At 45.9% G+C, this 20,652-nt stretch overlaps 1 protein-coding gene across 3 annotated transcripts; it reads right to left on the reverse strand.

Moving 5' to 3' along the window:
- Nucleotides 1–6,146: 6,146 nt before the first annotated feature.
- fbxo5 (F-box protein 5) lies at nucleotides 6,147–17,228 on the reverse strand. 3 transcript variants are annotated; one of them, XM_033026053.1, is made up of 6 exons: nucleotides 16,901–17,228; nucleotides 11,889–12,699; nucleotides 10,815–10,905; nucleotides 10,329–10,332; nucleotides 9,060–9,214; nucleotides 6,147–6,973 (listed from the first exon to the last, which is right to left on the reverse strand). In XM_033026053.1, exons 2-6 carry the CDS (start codon nucleotides 12,653–12,655, stop codon nucleotides 6,725–6,727), a joined length of 1,266 nt encoding a protein of 421 aa, XP_032881944.1. In that variant the 5' UTR covers nucleotides 12,656–12,699; nucleotides 16,901–17,228; the 3' UTR covers nucleotides 6,147–6,724. The 3 variants fall into 3 exon arrangements, with proteins under 3 accessions (XP_032881944.1, XP_032881945.1, XP_032881946.1); XM_033026054.1 differs by lacking the exon at nucleotides 10,329–10,332 and having other exon boundaries at nucleotides 9,060–9,218; XM_033026055.1 differs by lacking the exons at nucleotides 9,060–9,214; nucleotides 10,329–10,332.
- Between the last annotated feature and the right edge of the window lie 3,424 nt (nucleotides 17,229–20,652).

The raw sequence follows: 20,652 nt of genomic DNA on the forward strand, positions 1-20,652 counted from the left end.
TCGCGGGGTTGGAACGACCTGGAGCGGGGTCATTACATCACCCGGCACGGCTTCATGGCCGTGGGACATTCCAGCGCCCGCCAGGGGCTCCAACTCTGTGACATTTGGACCGGGAGCGGGGCCGTAAATCGCCCGGAGCGGCCTAAAATGGCCGTGGGACTTATCATCGCCCGCCTGGGGCTTGGACATCGGGAGAGACATGGAGAACAGGGGAGAGAAAAGACTTTGCCTTCCATCACAGTAGGTTCACTGTGATGGATGTTTGTGTGAACTAAATTGTGTGTATGTCTAGGAATTGTCTTTGTTTGTATGGCTGTGAAAACAGAATTTCGTTTGAGCCTCACTGAGGCTCAAATGACAATAAATTGTATTGTATTGTATTGTATTAGTATTTATGTGAATTGAATTGTGTTGGTGTGTGTCTTGGTTCTTTTTTTGTATGGCTGCAGAAACCAAATTTTGTTTGAACCTCATGTGAGGTTCAAATGACAAATAAAATGTATTGTATTGTACAGTAGGACCTCCTTGCTCCTATACTAAAATCCTCTCGCTATGAACGTTAACATGCCATTAGCTCTCTTCACTGCCTGCTGTACCTGCATGCATACCTTCAGTGACTGATGTACAAGGACACCTAGGTCTTGTTGCACATACCCTTTTCCTAATCTGACATCATTCAAATAATAATCTGCCATCTTGTTCTTGCCACCAAAGTAGATAACCTCACATTTATCCACATTATACTGCATCTGCCCACTCACCCAACCTATCCAAGTCACCCAGCAGCCTCACAGCATCCTCCTTGCAGCTCACACTGCCACCCAGATGTGTCATCCCCAAACTTGGAGAAATAGGCCAAATTAGTTGAGAACCATTTGCCCATGTTTTACTCACATTCCTCTAAATCTTTCTACCTGCCCTGGAGTATTGCGTACAGTTTTGGTCTCCTAATCTGAGGAATGACATTCTTGCCATAGAGGAGTGCAGAGAAGGTTCACCAGACTGATTCCTGGGATGTCAGGACTTTCATATGAAGAAAGACTGGATAGACTTGGCTTGTACTCACTAGAATTTAGAAGATTGAGGGGGGAATCTTATAGAAACTTACAAAATTCTTAAGGGGTTGGACAGGCTAGATGCAGGAAGATTGTTCCCGATGTTGGGGAAGTCCAGAACAAGGGGTCACAGTTTAACGATAAGGGGGAAATCTTTTAGGACCGAGATGAGAAAAACATTTTTCACACAGAGAGTGGTGAATCTCTGGAATTCTCTGCCACAGAAGGTAGTTGAGGCCAGTTCATTGGCTATATTTAAGAGGGAGTTAGATGTGGCCCTTGTGGCTAAAGGTATCAGGGGGTATGGAGAGAAGCAGGTACAGGATGTTTAAATTCCATTTGGAATATTTTGGAGGACCAAGAAACCAAGAACCGAGGATACGGAGTTGGATGATCAGCTACGATCATATTGAATGGCGGTGCAGACTCGAAGGGCCGAATGGCCTACTCTTGCACCTATTTTCTATGTTTCTATGTATCTTAAATGTTAATATACCTGCTTCAACCACTTCCTCTGGCAGCTCATTCCACATACCCACTACCCTGTGTGAAAAAGGTACCCTTGTGTTTCTATTAAATCTTTCCCCTTAAAACCATGGCCTCTAGATCTCGATTCCATAACCCTGGAAAAGAGACTGCATTCATCCATCCTATTTTTTCATCTCACAAATTTATACACCTCCGTAAGTTCACACCACAAGTCTCTTCCACTCCAAGGAATATAGTCCTACGTTGCCAAGCCGCTCCTTCTGAGTTCCTCAAGTTCTGCCAACATCCTTTTCTGCCCATCTTCCACTTTACTGGCATCTTTTTTAATGGAGGGTCACCAAAACTGTAACTTAACTTCCCAACTTCTCTACTCAAAGTCCTAACTGATGATGGCAAACATGCCAAAAGTCTTCTTCATCAAGCTCTTCACGACCACTTTCAGGGAACAATGTACTTGCGCATCTTGGTGCCCTTCAACACAACCATGGGCAACACTGTTCATTGCAAAAATCCTCCCCCGTTCTGACTTCCCAAAATGCAACCACTCAGACTTACCCGAATTAAACCACATTTGGCAATCCTTGGCCCAATTACCCAGCTGATCAAGATTCCATTGTAATTCTTGATAACTTTCTTGACTATCTACGATAGCACCTGTTAACCTGAATAGCCTTGTACAATCACATACCAATCATTGATGCAGATTATACAGAGGAGCCATTGCCAGCCAGTAGCTCCAAGATATTTTGTCCTGGCAACCCCTACAAACCAATCGGGAAAGTAAGCGCCATCTAGTGGCCAATGCCCATATTACACGATGGGCAGCCTATTTCCGTGTGGCAGTCCATTTAAACTATATATTATTATACCTATATATATTCCAGATAGTAATATAGGTATAATAATATAATATATATATATATAAAGTAATATAATAATAATAAAATAATATTATATATTATTATACCTATATATATTCCAGATAGTAATATAGGTATAATAATATCTATATTACTAAAATTCTGATCTTGACCGCTTTTGGCTCACTGTTCTGTGATTTCGCTGCCACCTACGGCCGTCATTTCTGGCCACCTCGCTCAGAGCCCCCCTCCGCCTTCCGGGACCAGAGGATTTTCCCCATAGATGAAAAATCAGAGAGATATTAATGTTTTTTAAAAATTAGCCATTCTCTCTGCTGCCCCTGCTGGAGGGAGGGACTATAAAACCAGGAAGTGGTGTGCCTCACTCAGTCTCTGCAAGTTGGAGGAAGCCAGAGGGTCACGTCTCTCTGAGCTCTGAATAACACTGAACACATGTCTACTCAACTGTGAGTGCCCTTAATGTGGTTTGAAAATGAAAATATGGTTGGTTTGAAGTAAAAATGCACTGCAAATGGTTGTTTGGGCTGAAGTAAAAATGCACTGCAAATGGTTGTTTGGGTTGAAGTAAAAATGCACTGCAAATGGTTGTTTGGGTTGAAGTAATTGGTGGAGAGGTGGAATATTGCGTCGGGGGACCAGCCCTCCCATGTGAACATGGGACCCAACACGTCCCACTTAGTCTAGTAATATATATATATATATAAAATAATATAATAATAATAATATAATATATTATTATACCTATATCTATTCCAGATAGTAATATAGGTATAATAATATAATATATTATTTAAAAAACATGATATAAATAACACTTGGAACATTGTGTGCAGTTCTGGTCACTGCACTATAAGAAATATATAACTGCAGAGTAAGAACATTCAATTGTGGACATTAGACACAAAGTTCTGGAGTAACTCAGCGGGTCAGGCATATGCTATATTATTATACTTATATATATTCGGGATAGATATATTCCTCCGTTTTCCTGGAAACGGCCGCTACGGACGGCACAATGTACCCCCCCCCCGCCCCCCGCAGAGAAGATCCGCGGCTCCGCGTTCGCGAATCGGCCGCTTTTTAATTGAGACCGCGGCTTCACTATGTTAAATACATAGGCCCTGCGATCGGAGCACCTTTTCCCGGTAAGTTATCGCAGGCAGCTCCGAGATTAGATGATTAAGACTTATTACTCTACAACAAGCTGGCATTAGTGAAAATGGTTAATTTACCTTGTTATTGATACATATAGTTTAGGCCCTCAACTTCATGAATGAATGAATAAGTGAAGGAGTGAGTGAGTGAGTGAGTGAGTGAGTGAGTGAGTGAGTGAGTGAGTGAGTGAGTGAGTGAGTGAGTGAATGGAGTGAATTAATGAATTAAGGAATGAATGAGTGAGTGAATGTACAGCCACCAAATCTCATTTTTTCACATTATAAAGGGTGCAATTAAATTAATTAAAGTCTAGATTAATTTTCATAAATTCAGACTTTAGATCTTATCTTTCAGTTTGAGTTGATTCACAAAATTTCACAACCTTGTGCTCAGCAGGGACTTTGCTTTCAAGACCTTCTTCCACTTCTATCCACTTAGCTGCACATTTTTTAGACTTCTTAATGCTTTTCTCACTAAATTCAATTACCCTGCTGCAAGTTTCCACGACAAAGAACCTTCATCGGAATCTCCAGTAAAACAGGCATCAGTGAAGCCCTCAGCTATGTTGTGTGCTAGCCTGAAACAAAGTGCGTGATTGGCCAACTGGTAGCCAACTTAATGTTAAACGTGCTTTGATTGGACTAAAAATACCCGAAATTTTTCCGTTTTTTTTCTAATTTAATAAAAAATGTGCACGTCTTGTTCTTGACGAGTTTCAGGGGTGATTTATATAATTTTTTTACACAATATGTGAAAATTTCATGTAGTTTGGTGACTTGGGTCACGAAACACTGGAATAAAGCTCCTCGGCACACAGCCTATTAGGTGAGTAGAGCCCTCTTAGACCAATTACAAATACCGGCGAGAAGGCACTGAAACAAGGTAGAAACATAAAGCTTCCCCAACCAATCATAAACATGCATTGAGCATCAGTATATGGAAACATAACAAAAAACACTTTAGGAACCCAGACTTAGTGGTGACAGGTGGATCACATGGGCAGAACCTTCCTGTGGCTTCTTCAGAGGTCCAGACTTACTGGAGCCAACTAGGTCACATGGGTCTCCAGCACCTTGCAATATATTGTCACTATCAGTGAAACCTAGTTTCTCACAGATGCCTGCCATTTCCAAAGTACCCAAACCCTTGCATATTAACAACATCGCACACAGCCTCATGGAGAGGATGCCTTGTTTCTTCCTTCTCTCATTGGCTGAGGACCAACAGAGCAAATCCTGAAACCACCGGATAGACAAAAGCAAAGATACTGGAGCTCTGGTATCTTTGGACAAGTGCTGGAATAACTCGGTGGATCAGGCAGAATCCCTAGCGACAATTAACAGGTGACGTGTTGGGTCGGGGCTCTTCTGACCCAAAACATCACCTGACCATTTTCTCCAGCGATATTGCCTGACCCGCTGTTGTTACAGTGAAGAAAGCGAATGGTATGTTAGCATTCATAGCAAAAGGATTTGAGTATAGGAGCAGGGAGGTTCTACTGCAGTTGTACAGGGTCTTGGTGAGACCACATCTGGAGTATTGCGTACAGTTTTGGTCTCCTAATCTGAGGAAAGACATTCTTGCCATAGAGGGAGTACAGAGAAGGTTCACCAGACTGATTCCTGGGATGTCAGGACTTTCATATGAAGAAAGACTGGATAGACTCGGCTTGTACTCGCTAGAATTTAGAAGATTGAGGGGGGATCTTATAGAAACTTACAAAATTCTTAAGGGGTTGGACAGGCTAGATGCAAGAAGATTGTTCCCGATGTTGGGGAAGTCCAGAACAAGGGGTCACAGTTTAAGGATAAGGGGGTCCGTCGGAGATGAGGAAAACATTTTTCACACAGAGTGGTGAATCTCTGGAATTCTCTGCCACAGAAGGTAGTTGAGGCCAGTTCATTGGCTATATTTAAGAGGGAGTTAGATGTGGCCTTTGTGGCTAACGGGATCAGGGGGTATGGAGAGAAGGCAGGTACAGGATACTGAGTTGGATGATCAGCCATGATCATATTGAATGGCGGTGCAGGCTCGAAGGGCCGAATGGCTTACTCCTGCACCTATTTTCTATGTTACTCCAGCAATTGTGTCTATCTTTGGTGTAAACCAATGTCTGCAGTTCTTTTTTCATTACATACTGATCGTTGCAGTTTACTCCGTTCATCAAATGTCGGTGAAAATTAAGTGGTGAGGGATGCAGAGAGGGAAGTGCTCAAAATGTAGCCCTCCCAAGAAGGTGGTGGTCAATTGCAAGGTCCTAGGCTTGGAACAGGATGGAGGTAGCAGTCCGAATATCTTAGACCTGTACCTCAAACTGATTTCAATAAAAGCTTGTAACAAAGCCAACATTTAGATTCTTCTGTGTCACCTCAGCGATAGCATCGTGAAGGTCAAATTTCAAGGGTCTCTCTGCAGCCCACCAATCTCAAAGCATCAAGTGCAATCCAAGCCAAACACAAGACTAATTTGAAGCAAATTGACGGACACAGTTTAAGCCCCTTCTCCACCCAACTTCAATCATAATGCAAAACAGATCCATGTCTCAGTCATATAAGGGATCAGGCACTTGGAGAAAGATTTTCACGTATTTATTGAACACTATACAACACCAAGACTGAAGGAAATTATTTACACCAAAGACACTTAAAAGACAGTAAAAGGATACTAACAATCTATGTTCTGATGCTGTAAAAAATGAACCAATATTTTTGTATAATTATACACAAGGCCGTTAGATATATAAAAAAATATAAATACATGCACCATAACTCAATAGAGGCTGCATAGTTTTAAATAAATGTGTGTAACGATATCAATGTTTCTACTATGAACACAAGAATAGCTGCGACCAAATAATTTTGCACTCAAATCTCTTTGGTATGTCATATATTATTTTTTTTAACATCTTGCATTGCTTTATGAGATTTAATTTTCACATTTTCCATAAAATTACTTTAAAATATTTTTGCAATGCCCCTTTAGAACAGTTATTGATGAGCAAATCTATAACAAAAATATACAATTATTTTCCTGAATATTCAGTCGCGAAACTCACACAGGAACATTCTACCATGTTAAATACATGCACGCTGCCATGGCACACACATGCGACCATATCATTCATGATCACGTACATTGCGGTGGTCAGAGTCTCCGCAGGTTCTGTTTGCTTTTTTTGCTTCCGACCAGTGGCTGTGCCCTGGAGTTGCTGTGGAGACGGTGCCGAGCACAGGACTTGGAGCCATGGAAGAAGCTCAAGCACAGGCAGCAGTAGTCGTAGGCACAGACCTCGCTGGTACAGACCGCCCGCTCCTGGTACGGCAGAAACTTGGACGGAGACGCACATAGAGGGCATATCTTTAGCACCTCGTCCTGTTTTAGTGTCTTCACCACCTGAAAGAGGTTAGGGAGAACTTGATTGAATTGATTGAAAGATACAGCATGGAATCAGGACCTCTAACCAGGAAAGTCCACACCTTTTAAACTAGCTCAATGCTATCACTTTCGCTTCCGCGCCATACAGAGCACCAGGGGTGAGGATCGAACCTGGATCGCTGGCAGCGCGAGGTAATGAGCTGGAGAAAATGACTCGGCAATGAAGATGTCAGCAATGAACCGTGGAAAGGACAGTTTGACCTCAGACAGAGCTGGAGAGGTGGCTTGAACGTGTCAAGACTGTCTTTATTCTCAAAATACAAGAAAACAAGAGAGGATTAGGCCATTTGGCCTCTCAAGCCTGCCCCAACATTTAATACGATTATGGCTGACTATCGAATTACCTGCACTCAGTTTTAAATGACCAGCCTTGCAACTTACAGCAATGGGAGAAATCGCAACATAAGAAAGGACACAAGTTTAAGGGGAAGGGGAAAAGATTTCATAGGAATCTTAGCGGAGACTTTTTTGCAGAAAGGGTGATGGGTGTATGGAAGCTACCAAATGTGATATTTGAGGCTGGGACAATCCCAACATTCTTAAATGTTGGGACAGGTACATGGATAGGACAGATTTGGAAGGATATGGACTAATCCGTCCATGGATATGGTGGGACTAATGTAGCTGGAACATGTTGGCCGGTGTGGGCAAGTTGGGCCGAAGGGCCTGTTACCACACTGTATCACTCTGACTATCCTATCATGAGCCTTAGAATCTTGTGTTTCCATAACTTCACTCCTCATTCTCCGAACCTCTGGAAAAAATTGCAAATCCAACTATGGACAACCTCAGGACGTGTGAATGGTGTTGAAAAGGAGCAAAGGCAGTGAGACAGAATGGGAGAGGACCCAACATTTTTTTTTGATTCACAGCACAGATTGTGTAATGCAAGATTGCATGCATTTTTCCTAATGATATAGCATGCCATTTGGCCCACTGAATATAAACTAGTTCATAGAGTAATCGTTTTCACTCACTAATGTTCCCTGTAACTATTAGGTATTGCATTCCCTAATTATACTCTGTCAGCTCCATTGGGTAGACCATGTCAATCACACCCAACACCAATCTTCAAATGCAGACCCTTCATTCCGAGCATCAGCATGGAAGAAGGTAGCAAATGGTCTGTGTGGACTCCCCATTGTCATCAGAACAGTCCCCTCAAGGGTAGAGTCCCGATTTGCACCCCCGGGTCTTCTCATTTACACTCTCTGTAACAGTAATGCTGTGATGCTGCAACACTAACATTTGCAGTCTGGTATTTTTCTCTTTGCATTACCTACAGTACTTGTGTATGTATGGTTTGATTGCACTCATATGTACTACGATTTGACTGGATAGCACACAAAGTGTGATTTCAGTACACATGACAATCACAAACCAAACTAATACCAAATGATTCAAGGTTTTCAAAGTCCCCTTAAAATAATGTAGCATCCCGACAATTTGCAGGCCTGGCCTGCGAGGAACATTCAGGAGTCTCCTTTCAGGAGAACCACAAGGCCATTTGTTGGGAGCAGAAGTCCAGCAAAAGTGGCTGGATGACTACATTGTCTCACAACACCACACTGCCATTTGGCCCATTGAATCTATACTAGATCAGAGAGCAATCCCTTTTCCTTCACAAATTCTCCCTGTAACCCATTCTCCGCACATTCCCATCAATCCCCCTCACCCCCACCAATTTTACCACTCAGGGCAATTTACAGGGGGCTTAATGGACCAACCAGCTCATCTTTGAAAGATGGGAGGAAACTAGAACAGTCAAAGGGAACCCGGGAGAACGTGGTCACAGGGAGAATATGTAAACTCCATACAGATTGCACCGGAGGTCAGGATCAAGCCTGGGTCACTGGAGCTGTGAGGCAGAAGACACATCAGCTGCACCCCTGTGCTACCTCAAGTTAAGGGATGAATCAGTCAGGGTATTTGACACATGGGTGGGAGCTCATAGGGTCGAGAACATGCCCTCCAGCGAGACAAAGGATAAATTGTGAATTATAGCCCAGCTCCCAGGGAGCTGAACACCATGGAAAATCATTACCTGTTGGTGCCGGATGCTCTTCTGGGAAACAGTTCCAGACCTGGGCTGAGCGGCAAGCCGTAACTTGGAGAGGGCTGGCTGAGCAGAATCACGGCACTGGCGCTGGATGGACGTGAGGGCACCACGAGACGCCACATTCTCTCGCTTGGCAGCATCAACCTGACGGCAGCAACAACAGAGGGTAAGCAGTTGGAACTGCAGTCCAATTAGCCCCTCTGACCTCTTCCACCCCCACCGGGCAACTCCAAACCTCCACCAGTCTCCTCCTTGAGAAATCTCTCCCAACACCTTCAGCCTTCCCTCATGGAGACCAGACTCACCTCAACATCCAACCCTCCACACAGTAGCTCGTCACCCACGGAACCCCATAACTCCCGACTCCCTTGTAGATTAAATGTCTAACAATTCCCCCCGAATTATATTCAATCATCTCACTGACGGAGTCACAACCCTCAGAACATCAATTCCTCGTCATCTGAAAGGAGTGATCCCTCTTTTCTATAGCAGTGCTCTTTGGCTCTAGATCACCCACCAGGGAAAACATTTTCTTTAGCGTTTAGAAGAATGAGGAGTGACTGAACTACCAGATAGGTCTGTAAATAGCATGACAGGATAGATGCAGAGATGTTTTCACTAGTGGAGTGCTGCTTTCCTACAACCACAATCTCTTGAACCAACCTGCCTTAATCCTACTTCAGCAATAGAAAACTACGGACTACCTTTTGAGCTACCGTGGACTTGGTTTCTGATTTGTGTATTTTTGCACTAAATTCTTCTTTTAGCACAATCCTGTTTCTTTTCACTGTACAATTTCTTGGAGAATTTGTGTATTTGGGTACAATTTATGTATAATGCATGTTTTTGTGCGTTGTCCGAGTCTGTGTGCCTGTGATGTTGCTGCAAGCAAGATTTGCATTGGCCAGCTCACCACATTTGCGCATACAACAATAAACTAGAATACTTGAAACTAGGGGATATAATTACAACATAACATGGGCAGTTCTTGGTTCTTGGTCCTCCAAAATATTCCAAATGGAATTTAAACTGGAGGTGGTGAAGGGAGGGCTTAAGCCAGAAAGGGTTATTGGGAAGAAAGAGCCACTTTAAATTTAGTTGAATCTGGTTGGGTAACTATAGTTGGGTGGAGATTATTCCATGCTTTAATTGTACGGGGGAAGAACGAATTGCTGTACACATCTGTCTTTGTAGCTGGGATCACAAATTGGATCGAATGCCCTCGTCTGCTCCTAATTGGTTTGGGTTTGGTGTAGGTCTTGTAGTCTATGTCGAACTGACCATTTAACATTTTGTAAAAACATGTCAAACGGTGAGCTTCACACCTGTCTTGGAGAGGGTTCCACCCCAGAGAAGTTAGTTAAAACTGAGGTGAGCAGAAATATCTTGCAGAGGGCGATGAACCTCTGATGGATTGTACAGCCTAGATCTTTACAAGCAGATAAACCTTTGAAAAAACAGGAAGTTAGTGGCACAAAAAGGCCTGAGGCCTAGTGCTGATCAGCCAGATTCATCATGAAGTCTGGACCAGGCTTGGGGGACTGACTGGACTGTTCCTATTATCTTGTACATTTATCATCCAGCCATCAAGGTACCTCAAATTCCCGTTTTACCTCTCCATCTTCTAGACTCCATTGACCCAACCTGCTTAACTCGGTATTCTGGCACACACCGCAGTACAAGTTCTGAGAGGGACTGACAGGAGAGGCAAGCAGTGTCTCCTACAGGGCAGTGACGTACCTTTTGTGTACGAGAAGCCTTCTTCAGAGCTTGGTTGGCCCTTCTGTCACTGCAGATAATCTTCTTCCATATCTTGCACACCTTGGCACAGCTGTTGAGAACAACAAACAGTTTTGGTCACTGGGGCCCAAAAGGTTGTGTCACTAGCATCCAGATGCTTGGATATTGACCTGGAGTCAATGGGATTAAATCCCACCACAGCAACAAGGGAATTAAATTTATGTCATTCAATAAAGCTTTTACAAACGTCAACAGCAGTCACGGTGACCGCAAACCCAGGGAGCTGTTGTAAAAATTCTTCTAACTCACTTAGGCCCATTAAGGAATACACAAATTTGTATCCCTCCAGAACAGCTGTGGAAGTTAGGTCAAGTAATTAATTTAATTCACAACATGAAAAGAAAATGCAAGCTTTGTGACAGCAGTCAAGGCTTTACAGGATTGCTATACAAGCCCAGATTATTTTCTCTGGGGTGCCGGAGGCTGGGGTGCAAGTTTTTTCCCTACGCTTGAAATGTCAAATACTAGAAGGTATATATTTAAGGCAAGAGGAGGAAGGTTTAAAGATTTGTGAGGCAAGTTTATTTATATAACAGAATGGTAGGTGCCTGGGATGTGCTGCCAGGGGTGGTCGTGGAAGCAGAAACACTCAAAATATTAAATTTAGTTAGGTACATGAATAGGCAGGGAATTGAGCGATGTAGATCTGTAGACATTTAGGATTAGTTTAACATCATGGGTAGCACAGACAGCAGGGATGGAAGAGTCTATTCCTGTACTGTAATGATCTATGTAACCCATCTAGTTCCCTGATGCTTCGAGTTATTCCAGCACTTGGCATCTTTTTTTTCCCTCTCCTTATACAAAGCAATGCAAGATGTTAAAAAAAAAAATATATGAAATACCAAAGAGTTTTGAGTGCAAAATTATTTGGTCGCAGCTATTCTTGCGTCCATAGTAGAAACATTGATATCGTTATACACATTTATTTAACAGAGGTGTGATGGTGCTCCTCAAGGCCCAAGGATCAGGAGGAGATTAAGTGGGGTCGGTTGGGTCAGATCAGGAACTCACCAGAGGAGATCAGCACCACACAGGTATCTCAGAATCTTCCGCAGAATACACGGGAAGCCCCTTTCTGATAGCTCCTTTAAAATGTCCACGTGCTCCAGCCCCATCTTCCTGCCGATGAGACGATCGATGGGGAACGTTTGGCTCTGGAGTACCTTTCGGAGGGGGGACTGGTCGGGACAGTGAAGCACCTTGGCCAGGCCCACACTCTCGCACACTGCCCTCCCCACCTGCAGGGCCGGCAACATGTGCCACTTGCAAGGCCTCTGACTGCTGAGAGACGGAAGTGTCAGATTCCCGTCGGGCTCCGGTGTTCCTGGGGCTACTTGCTGAGCCGTAGCCACCTCCTTCTCCTCCTCTATGTCGATCCCAGACGTCCATTTCTGGTGTCGCTCCGCTCTGTCCGACGGACCCTCCGGAGAGCTCTCAGCTTCGTGATCGCCAAGGCTCCTCTCTCCCTCAGCGGACAGGGAGGAGATGTTCAGCAGGGACGTGTACCCGCTGTCCCCGGATGGGGAATGCTTGTAGCCAGAAGAGTCGCCAGAGCAGCTCCGTGTTTTCCGGACAGAACGGGTCTGGACTGTCCCCGTAGGGTCTGGCGGTGGAGACTGCTCACCAGAGTAACAGTCTGGTGTTTGACAGACGGGGTAGCACAGCAGGCCGGCCTCCTTCCGACACTCTGCCTCCGAATTAACACTCCCATCCAGGCGCCCACCATCTCCTCTGCTGTTGAGGCAGGGCAGGCGAGGAACGTGCCGCTTGCACCTCATGTCCAAGGGATCGAATACCAGAGAAGGCACCTGCTCTTCCAGCCCTGAAGCAAAAAGGAAACATAGTTTAGATTTAGACAATGGAAAGACAGGGAGGTGGGGCACAGAGAATGAAACATACAGAGGTTGGGATAGACACAGCACAGATGTTGCAAGCTCTGGGTCAGAGATCAGTCTCCCTCACATCAGGCGGTTGTAGACTCAGGACAGAACCTAAACCAAGTTAGGGGTGGCACATTGACGCAGCTGGTAGAGCTGCTGCTTCACGGAGCCGGAGACCCAGGTTCAATCCTGACCTCAGGTGCTGAAGGAGCTATTTCCATGCGTTATCTCTAAATTAATTGGCGTTCAGAGCGCGGTCTAACTTAAACCCTGCTCAAAATCTCAAGTGTCCTAGGCCAATATTTATCGCCTTTGAAACTATCGCATTGTGAAACTATCATTCCCGCATTGTTTATACACGAGTAACAAATGACAGGCCAGGTTCTTGGGCTGTAACATGTTTTGGCCACATTGACTATGAAAAGAGTTACAGGTGGATCTCTAAGCCAGTGTTATTTTAGGGAAACTGCATGTTGCTGTTGTACAGGGGAATGTGGGAGCCAAAGTACAAAAAGCAGTTAAAATGAAGCGCTGCAAGTAATGAGAAGACAAATGGAATGCCAGCCTTATTTGCAAAGGGAATGATCAATGTAGGAAAATCTTGCTACAAATGTTGGCGAGATCAGAAACAATAAAATCATGGCCAAATATTCCTCTGATGTTATGACACTCCTCTCCCTTGATTAGTGCTGCAGACTCATTTGATACATCTGGATGAAATGGGGTCCAAACTTCATCCGACAGAGCACCGGCTGAGAGATCAGCTTTATAGGTCATTAAAGGCACACCTCATTGCAGTCTTGCACATTTTTTTCCATTTGCACACTCTCTGTAACAGTAACACTATAATGCTGTAACACTATATTCTGCACTCTGGTATTTTTCTCTTTGCACTTCTTACAGAACTTGTGTATGGTTTGACTGTACAGTGCCCTCTATAATATTTGGGACAGACCCATCATTTATTTATTTGCTTCTGTACTCCACAATTTAAGATTTGTAATAGAAAAAAAAAACCACGTAGTTAAAGTGCACATTGTCAGATTTTAATAAAGGCCATTTTGGTTTCACCATGTAGAAATTACAGCAGTTTAAACACAGACCTCCCCATTTCGGGGCACCACAATGTTTGGGACACAGCAATATCACGTAAATGAAAGTAGTCATGTTTAGTATTTTGTTGCATATCCTTTGCATGCAATGACTGCTTGAAGTCTGCGATTCATGGACATCATCAGTTGCTGGGTGTCTTCTCTGGTGATGCTCTACCAGGCCTGTATTGCAGCTTATGCTTCTTTTGGGGGCTAGTCCCCTTCCGTTTTCTCTTCAGCATATAAAGGCATGCTCAATTGGGTTCAGATCGCGTGATTGACTTGGCCACTCAAGAATTGACCATTGTTTAGCTTTGAAAAACTCCTTTGTTGCTTTAACAGTATGTTTGGGATCATTGTCTTGCTGTAGAATGAACTGCCGGCCAATGAGTTTTGAGGCATTTGTTTGAACTTGAACAGATAGGATGTGACTATGCACCTCAGAATTCATTATGCTACTACCATCAGTTCTATCACCAAGGAAGATAAGTGAGCCAGTACCTTCAGCAGCCATACAGGCCCAGGCCATAACACCCCCACCACCATGAGGTGGTATGCTTTGGATCGTAGGCAGTTCCCTCTCTCCTCCATACTTTGCTCTTGTCATCACTCTGATATAAGTTAATCTTAGTTTCATCTATCCACAATACTTTTTTCCAGAACTGTGGTTGTTCTTTTAAGTAGTTCTTGGCAAACTGTAGCCTGGCCATCCTATTTTTGCAGCTAACCAGTGATATGCATCTTGCAATGTAGCCTCTGTATTTCTGTTCATGGGGGGGGGGTTTAACATATCTCAAATTGTGGAGTAGAGGCAAATACATAAATGATGGGTCCCTGTCCCAAACATTATGGAGGGCACTGTATAATATGGTGATTGGATAGCATGCAATGTTTTTCCATTGTATTTCAGTACTCGTGATGATCACAGACCAACACCAAACCATTCAAGGAAGTTCTCAAAGTCTCCTTGAAAAAAATGTAGCACCCCGACAATTTGCAGTAATCCTCGACCTGTGAGATTCTTTTCAGGATTCTCCCTTCAAGAAAACCTCAGGCCCATCCTTTGGGAGCATAAGTCCAGCAAAAGTGGCGAGAAGACCACATGGCGGGAGGCTGTCCCAGAACACCACACTGCCACCCGTCCCGCCACACATGTGCTGCAGATTGCTGATCCCACGGCGGCTTCATCAATCAGCGCAGACCTCCTGCAGAACTGCCCAAACAGAGGCCAACTAGTTTTCATTTCCTTATTTAAAGTGGAGATGCCAAGGAGACGGAGCTATCTAATTAATTTGGTGGTGGGACCAGACTTGGGAGACCTGTGTGCAGATCTAGTCGTCTGCTACATTGGTGGAATAGGTGCAGAAGAGATTCATCAGGATGTTACTGGGACTTGTGTAATAGGGAGAGGTTGGATGGACTGAGGCTGACGGGTAAACCTGATTGGGGTGTGCAAGGTGCATGAAGTGAACGCTCACTTTTTCAATTAACAAGGTGTTTTCGTGCTGTATTGCTCTTTTACCCTAAATGGTGGGCTAAACTCCCTGGACCTCAGAATAATTAGATGATGGAGCATCATTGCAAAATAAGGGTCTCCATTTCAGATGGAAATGGGCAGAGATTCCACAGCAGAAAGAGGTGGAGGCAAAAACCCTCACAGTAAGTGGGTATATAGTTGAAAAGCCAAGATCTGCAGGGTATAGAGCAATGCTGGATTAGGCCCGGTGGTTTTCTTTTGACCAGCACACACATAGTGCTTCCTTTCACCATAAGTTGCCAATGACCATGTATTTTATCCCTCCAAGGCTCACAAAACTTTAGAATTTTAAATTTCAAATCAGAAAAATTGTAGGCCAAGAAATGCAGGCTGCAGGTCTTTGCAAAAGTCCAGATAATGAAGCTAATTGCTCGCCAAAGCAGGCTTGTGGGCCTGGTGGAGAACCACTGTCTTATATGCCCTTAGTTATTGATCATCGAGTTCATCGCCTGACACTGAACGTTGGTGTGTTCTAGCTTTTAACTTTGTGTTTTTCAGAAGCATCAAGCGAGAAGGAGCACCGAGCACATGGAGGGGGAAGCGAAATGTTAAGGAGCCCTGTAGCCACTGGCAGATCGCAAGGTTACTGAGCACGGAGATGGGGGAATGTGGACAAGAACGTCTCAGTGAACCGTAACTTTGGGTGGGTGGGGTGTAAGAAAGAAAGAAAGAAAGAGGGAGAGAGAGAGGGGAGGAACAAACGGCAGCTTTCGACTCAGCTCCCGCCTTTTACTGCAGTCCCACCGGGGCCAGACCGTCGCATTAAAGGTTTCCGAGCCACTGTCACCGAGGTCGATACCCCCAAACCACCACGCCGAGGTGGGGTGGGATTTGGTAGACGAGGGGTCGCAGGGGCAGCCAAAGGGGTATTACACGGGAAGAGCTCAGACCTGAGCTGGTGTCGGGACCGGAGTCGTAAGAGCGCCAAAGGTTCCGCGCCTTCTGCCACCGCCCGGACCCGACTCTCGCCGCCTCCCTCCCCGGGCACAGGCACAGGCCCCCTCCCCAGGCACAGGCACCCCCTTCCCCGGGCACAGGGCCCCCCTTCCCGGGCACAGGGCCCCCCTTCCCCGGGCACAGGACCCCCCTTCCCCAGGCACAGGCCCCCCTTCCCCGGGCACAGGCACCCCCTTCCCCGGGCACAGGGCCCCCCTTCCCGGGCACAGGCCCCCCCTTCCCCGGGCACAGGCACCCCCTTCCCCGGGCACAGGCACCCCCTTCCCCGGGCACAGGACCCCCCTTCCCCGGGCACAGGGCCCCCCCGGGCACAGGCACCCCTTCCCCGGGCACAGCCCCCCCCCCTTCCCCGGGCACAGGCACCCCCTTCCCCGGGCACAGGCCCCCCTTCCCCGGGCACAGGCCCCCCTTCCCCGGGCACAGGAACAGAGCCCCCCTTCCCCGGGCACAGGAACAGGGCCTCCTCTCCAGCGCTCGGACACGGCCCAGGGTCGAGCCGAGCCCCCAAATAACCGGCTTTGCCCTTCGGCGGTATGGACCAGGATGGATCGCACTCACCCGCTGGGCTCTCGGTTCTTGTCCTCCTCTCCAGGAGTCTGGGTCCCGGGATCTCTCTGTGGCCGGACTCTCCGGTTGTGGGTTTCGTCCCCCGGGATCTCTCTCTAGGTCCGCTCTTTTTACCCGGGACCTCTCTCTTTCGGTCCACTTCTGGCCCCTCTCTCCGGGATGTCTCCTTTTACCCAGGATCTCTCACATCAGGCCGATATCTCCGTGCCCGGGATGTCTCAGTTCGCTGCTTTGCCCTTGAATCTCCCGCCCGAGGATGTCTCCGTTACCCTCCTCCCGCCCAGCTGTGAAAGGCGCTTAAACTTCTCGGCGCCTTCCACTCCTGTTTGAATTTGGTCACCAAACTTGGCATTGGTTGCCGAGCGGGCCAACCAGGCCCCGCTGTTGCCACCGATCCCGCCCATAGGAACTAACGCGCCTAACCCGCTCCCACCCTGCGCGCCTTCATTAAAGGGACGGACAGGGACCGGCAAAGATCCTATAGGAGTTTAAGAAGGAACTGCAGGTGCTGGAAAATCGAAGGTACACAAAAATGCTGGAGAAACTCAGCAGGTGCAGCAGCATCTATGGAGCGAAGGAAATAGGCAACGTTTCGGCCCGAAACGTTGCCTATTTCCTTCGCTCCATAGATGCTGCTGCACCCGCTGAGTTTCTCCAGCATTTTTGCTGGATCTTTGGCTGCAGAGCAACTCAGCCCCGCCCCACAGATCAAGACTATTTAACATAACAGAAACAGAGACTGCGACAAATAAAATTAGCAGGTTGAACAGCACCCAGTCAAGGAGAAACTAAATCATCATCCGTGAGACTGGGGAAAGTTGAAGCAAAAGCTTGGATTCAAGGTTAGTTTTTAATTGGGGATCGAGACGCAGGTTAAAGGTGAAGGGGTAATGTGAGGGGTCATTTTTTCACACAAAGGGTGGTGGGTGTATGGAAGAGAAGAGGTAGTTGAGGCAGGGACTACCCCAACGCTTAAGAAACAGACAGATACATGGATAAGACAGGTTTGCAGGGATATGGTCCATCGATATGGTGGGATGAGTGGAGCTGGGACATGTTGGCCGGTGTGGGCAAGTTGGGCCGAAGGGCCTGGTTCCACACTATCACTCCATGTTTCTATGATAGTGTCGGCTCCGGAGATGCAACCATATCCCTGCGGTTCCATTCATTTATTAACAGCTCAGAGAAGGACGACCTCATTTCAATTATTTTTGATTTGTTTTGAATGTGATGTCGATTGAAAGCTTAGGGAGGGTCACACATACTTTATTCACAAAAATAGATACAGGAAATAATTTGTTTTTGTGTTGTCTGTCCATGTGCCCGTGACGCTGCTGTAAGATTGTTATTGTACCTGTATCTCATTGTACTTGTGCTTATGACAATAAACTCGATTTGACTTAATTAATGTGCACGACTTTCTTTACATTCACGGTGTCATGAAACCAATATATAATGTTTACAAAGTGCCTGTGCTATTCATCCTTGCCTCTGAACAACATAGCCAGCAAGTGTTTTTAAGGCCGAAATCTTCTGGACACAGGCTGTCTTCAGACTGATTGAGGGGTAAAGAACACTGGAAGAGAGGAGAAACAGGAAAAGCCTGGCAGGTCAGAAGTCTATGCAGGAGAGGGGGGATTGTTGATAGGCATATAGTTGGACAAAGGCCAGAGCTAAAAATGCAGATTGGTGTGAGAAATAAAGGATTGAAGAGTTACAAATTGTGAAGCTAGAGGAAGGAACGTAGGTGGAAGGAGAGGAAAAGGGATATAGGTGCAAGTCGAGGTGTGGGGGAAGTAGGGGCAGAGTTCTGTAGTTACCAAAAATTGGAGAATTCAATGTTTATACCGTTCGATTGTAAGCGGAATGAGGTGTTGTCCCTCCAGTTGTGTGGGGCCTCACTCTGGCAATGGATTCCAACCCCACGACTTCTCCAGCCCGTGTCGCGGGGTTGGAACGACCCGGAGCAGGGCCGTACATCGCCCGGCGCGGCTTCATGACCGTGGGACATTCCAGCGCCCGCCGGGGGCTCCAACTTCGTGACATTTAGACCGGGAGCGGGGCCGTACATCGCCCACCTGGGGCTTGGACATCGGGAGAGAAATGAGTACACGGGAGAGAAAAGACTTTGCCTTCCATCACAGTGGGTTCACTGTGATGGATGTTTTTGTAAATTGAATTGTGTGTATGTCTGTAGGAAATTGTCTTTGCTTGTATGGCTGTGGAAACGGAGTTTAGTTTGAGCCTCATTGAGGTTCAAATGACATGTAATAAATATTGATTGATTGATTGAGTAGGCCCAGGACAGAAAAGTCAGTATGGGAATGGGAAATGGTTATCAACCAGAAGATCCAGGCCTTGGCAATATGAGCATGTGTTTGGTGAAACAGACACAGAGTCCATGCTTGGCCTTGCTGATGTAAATAAGGTCACATCAGGAACACTGGATGCAGTAATTGAAGTTAGAGGAGGTGCACATTAACCTATTTCACCTGGAAGGACAACTGGGGCTCCCTGGATGGAAGGGTGGGAGGAGGCATAGGGACAGTTGTTACGTCTCTTGTGGTTGCAGGGGAAAGTATGTGAAGATATGGGAAGATGTGACTGGTGGTGGGATCACATTGGAGGTGACTGAAATGTCAGAGTATGAAGTGCTGGATGAGGAGGCTGGTAGAGTGACTTTATCCTTATTCCATCTGGGGGGAGGGGGAGCAAGAGCAGAACTATGGGACACAGAGAAGATGTGGGTGAGTGATCCATCAATGACAGCAGGAGGGAAATCATGATTACTAAAGAACAAGAACATCTTGGATTTCCTAGAATAGGAAGCCTTATCTTGGAAGCAAATTTGACGGAGACAGAAATTAAGAGTAGGGATGGTTTCTTTGCAAGAGGAAGGGTGAGAAGAAGTGTAATCCAGATAACTGAGAGTCGGTAGGTTTTTAGTAAATGTCAGTCGATAGTCTGTCTCCTGTGATGGAGACAGAGAGATGAAGAAAGCAGAGAGTTGTCAGAACTTGAGTGGAAATTAGTGACGAAGTTAATAAAATCAATGAGTTCTGCATGGGTGCAGGAGGCAGCCCCGATGTAGTGGAGAAAGAGTTGGATGATAGGTTCAGTGTACATTTATTTGGAACTAGCAATGTTCGGCATAACAAACAAAAAGACAGGCATAGCTCGGACCCATGCATGTGCCCATGGCTACACCATTAACTTGATGAAAGTGAGAAGAGTCAAAGGAGAAGTTGTTGAGGGTGAGGACAAGGGCCTTGAGGCCTTTCTGATGGGGGATGGAGGTGTTAAGGGACTGGACATCCTCGGTAAAGGAAAGCAATGGTTTCTAGAAATTGAAAGTTATTGAAGAGTTGAAGGGTGTGTGAGGTGTCGAGGATGTTGGTGGAAAGGATCAGGACAAAGAGGTGTCGGATGGAATCAAGGTATTTGGAGATCAGTTCCATGGAGCAGGAGCAGGTAGAAACAATGGGTCTGCCAGGTAAATCGTGCTTGTGGGTTTTGGGAAAGAGATAGAAGCAAGCAGTGCGGAGCTGGGGAAGAATAAAGTTGGAGGCTGTGGAGGGCAGATGGCCAGAGGTGATGAGATCAGAAACAGTGTGGGAGATGATGGCCTGATGTTCGACAGTGGGGTCATGGTCACAGGGAGAGTTCACACCTAGCCTCAGGACGGTAGAGGTCAGCCTGCCAGATTACAACGGCACCTCCCTTATCGGCAGGTTTAATAACAA

The sequence above is a fragment of the Amblyraja radiata genome, chromosome 8 (assembly GCF_010909765.2).
Source record: "Amblyraja radiata isolate CabotCenter1 chromosome 8, sAmbRad1.1.pri, whole genome shotgun sequence".
Lineage (NCBI taxonomy): Eukaryota > Metazoa > Chordata > Chondrichthyes > Rajiformes > Rajidae > Amblyraja > Amblyraja radiata.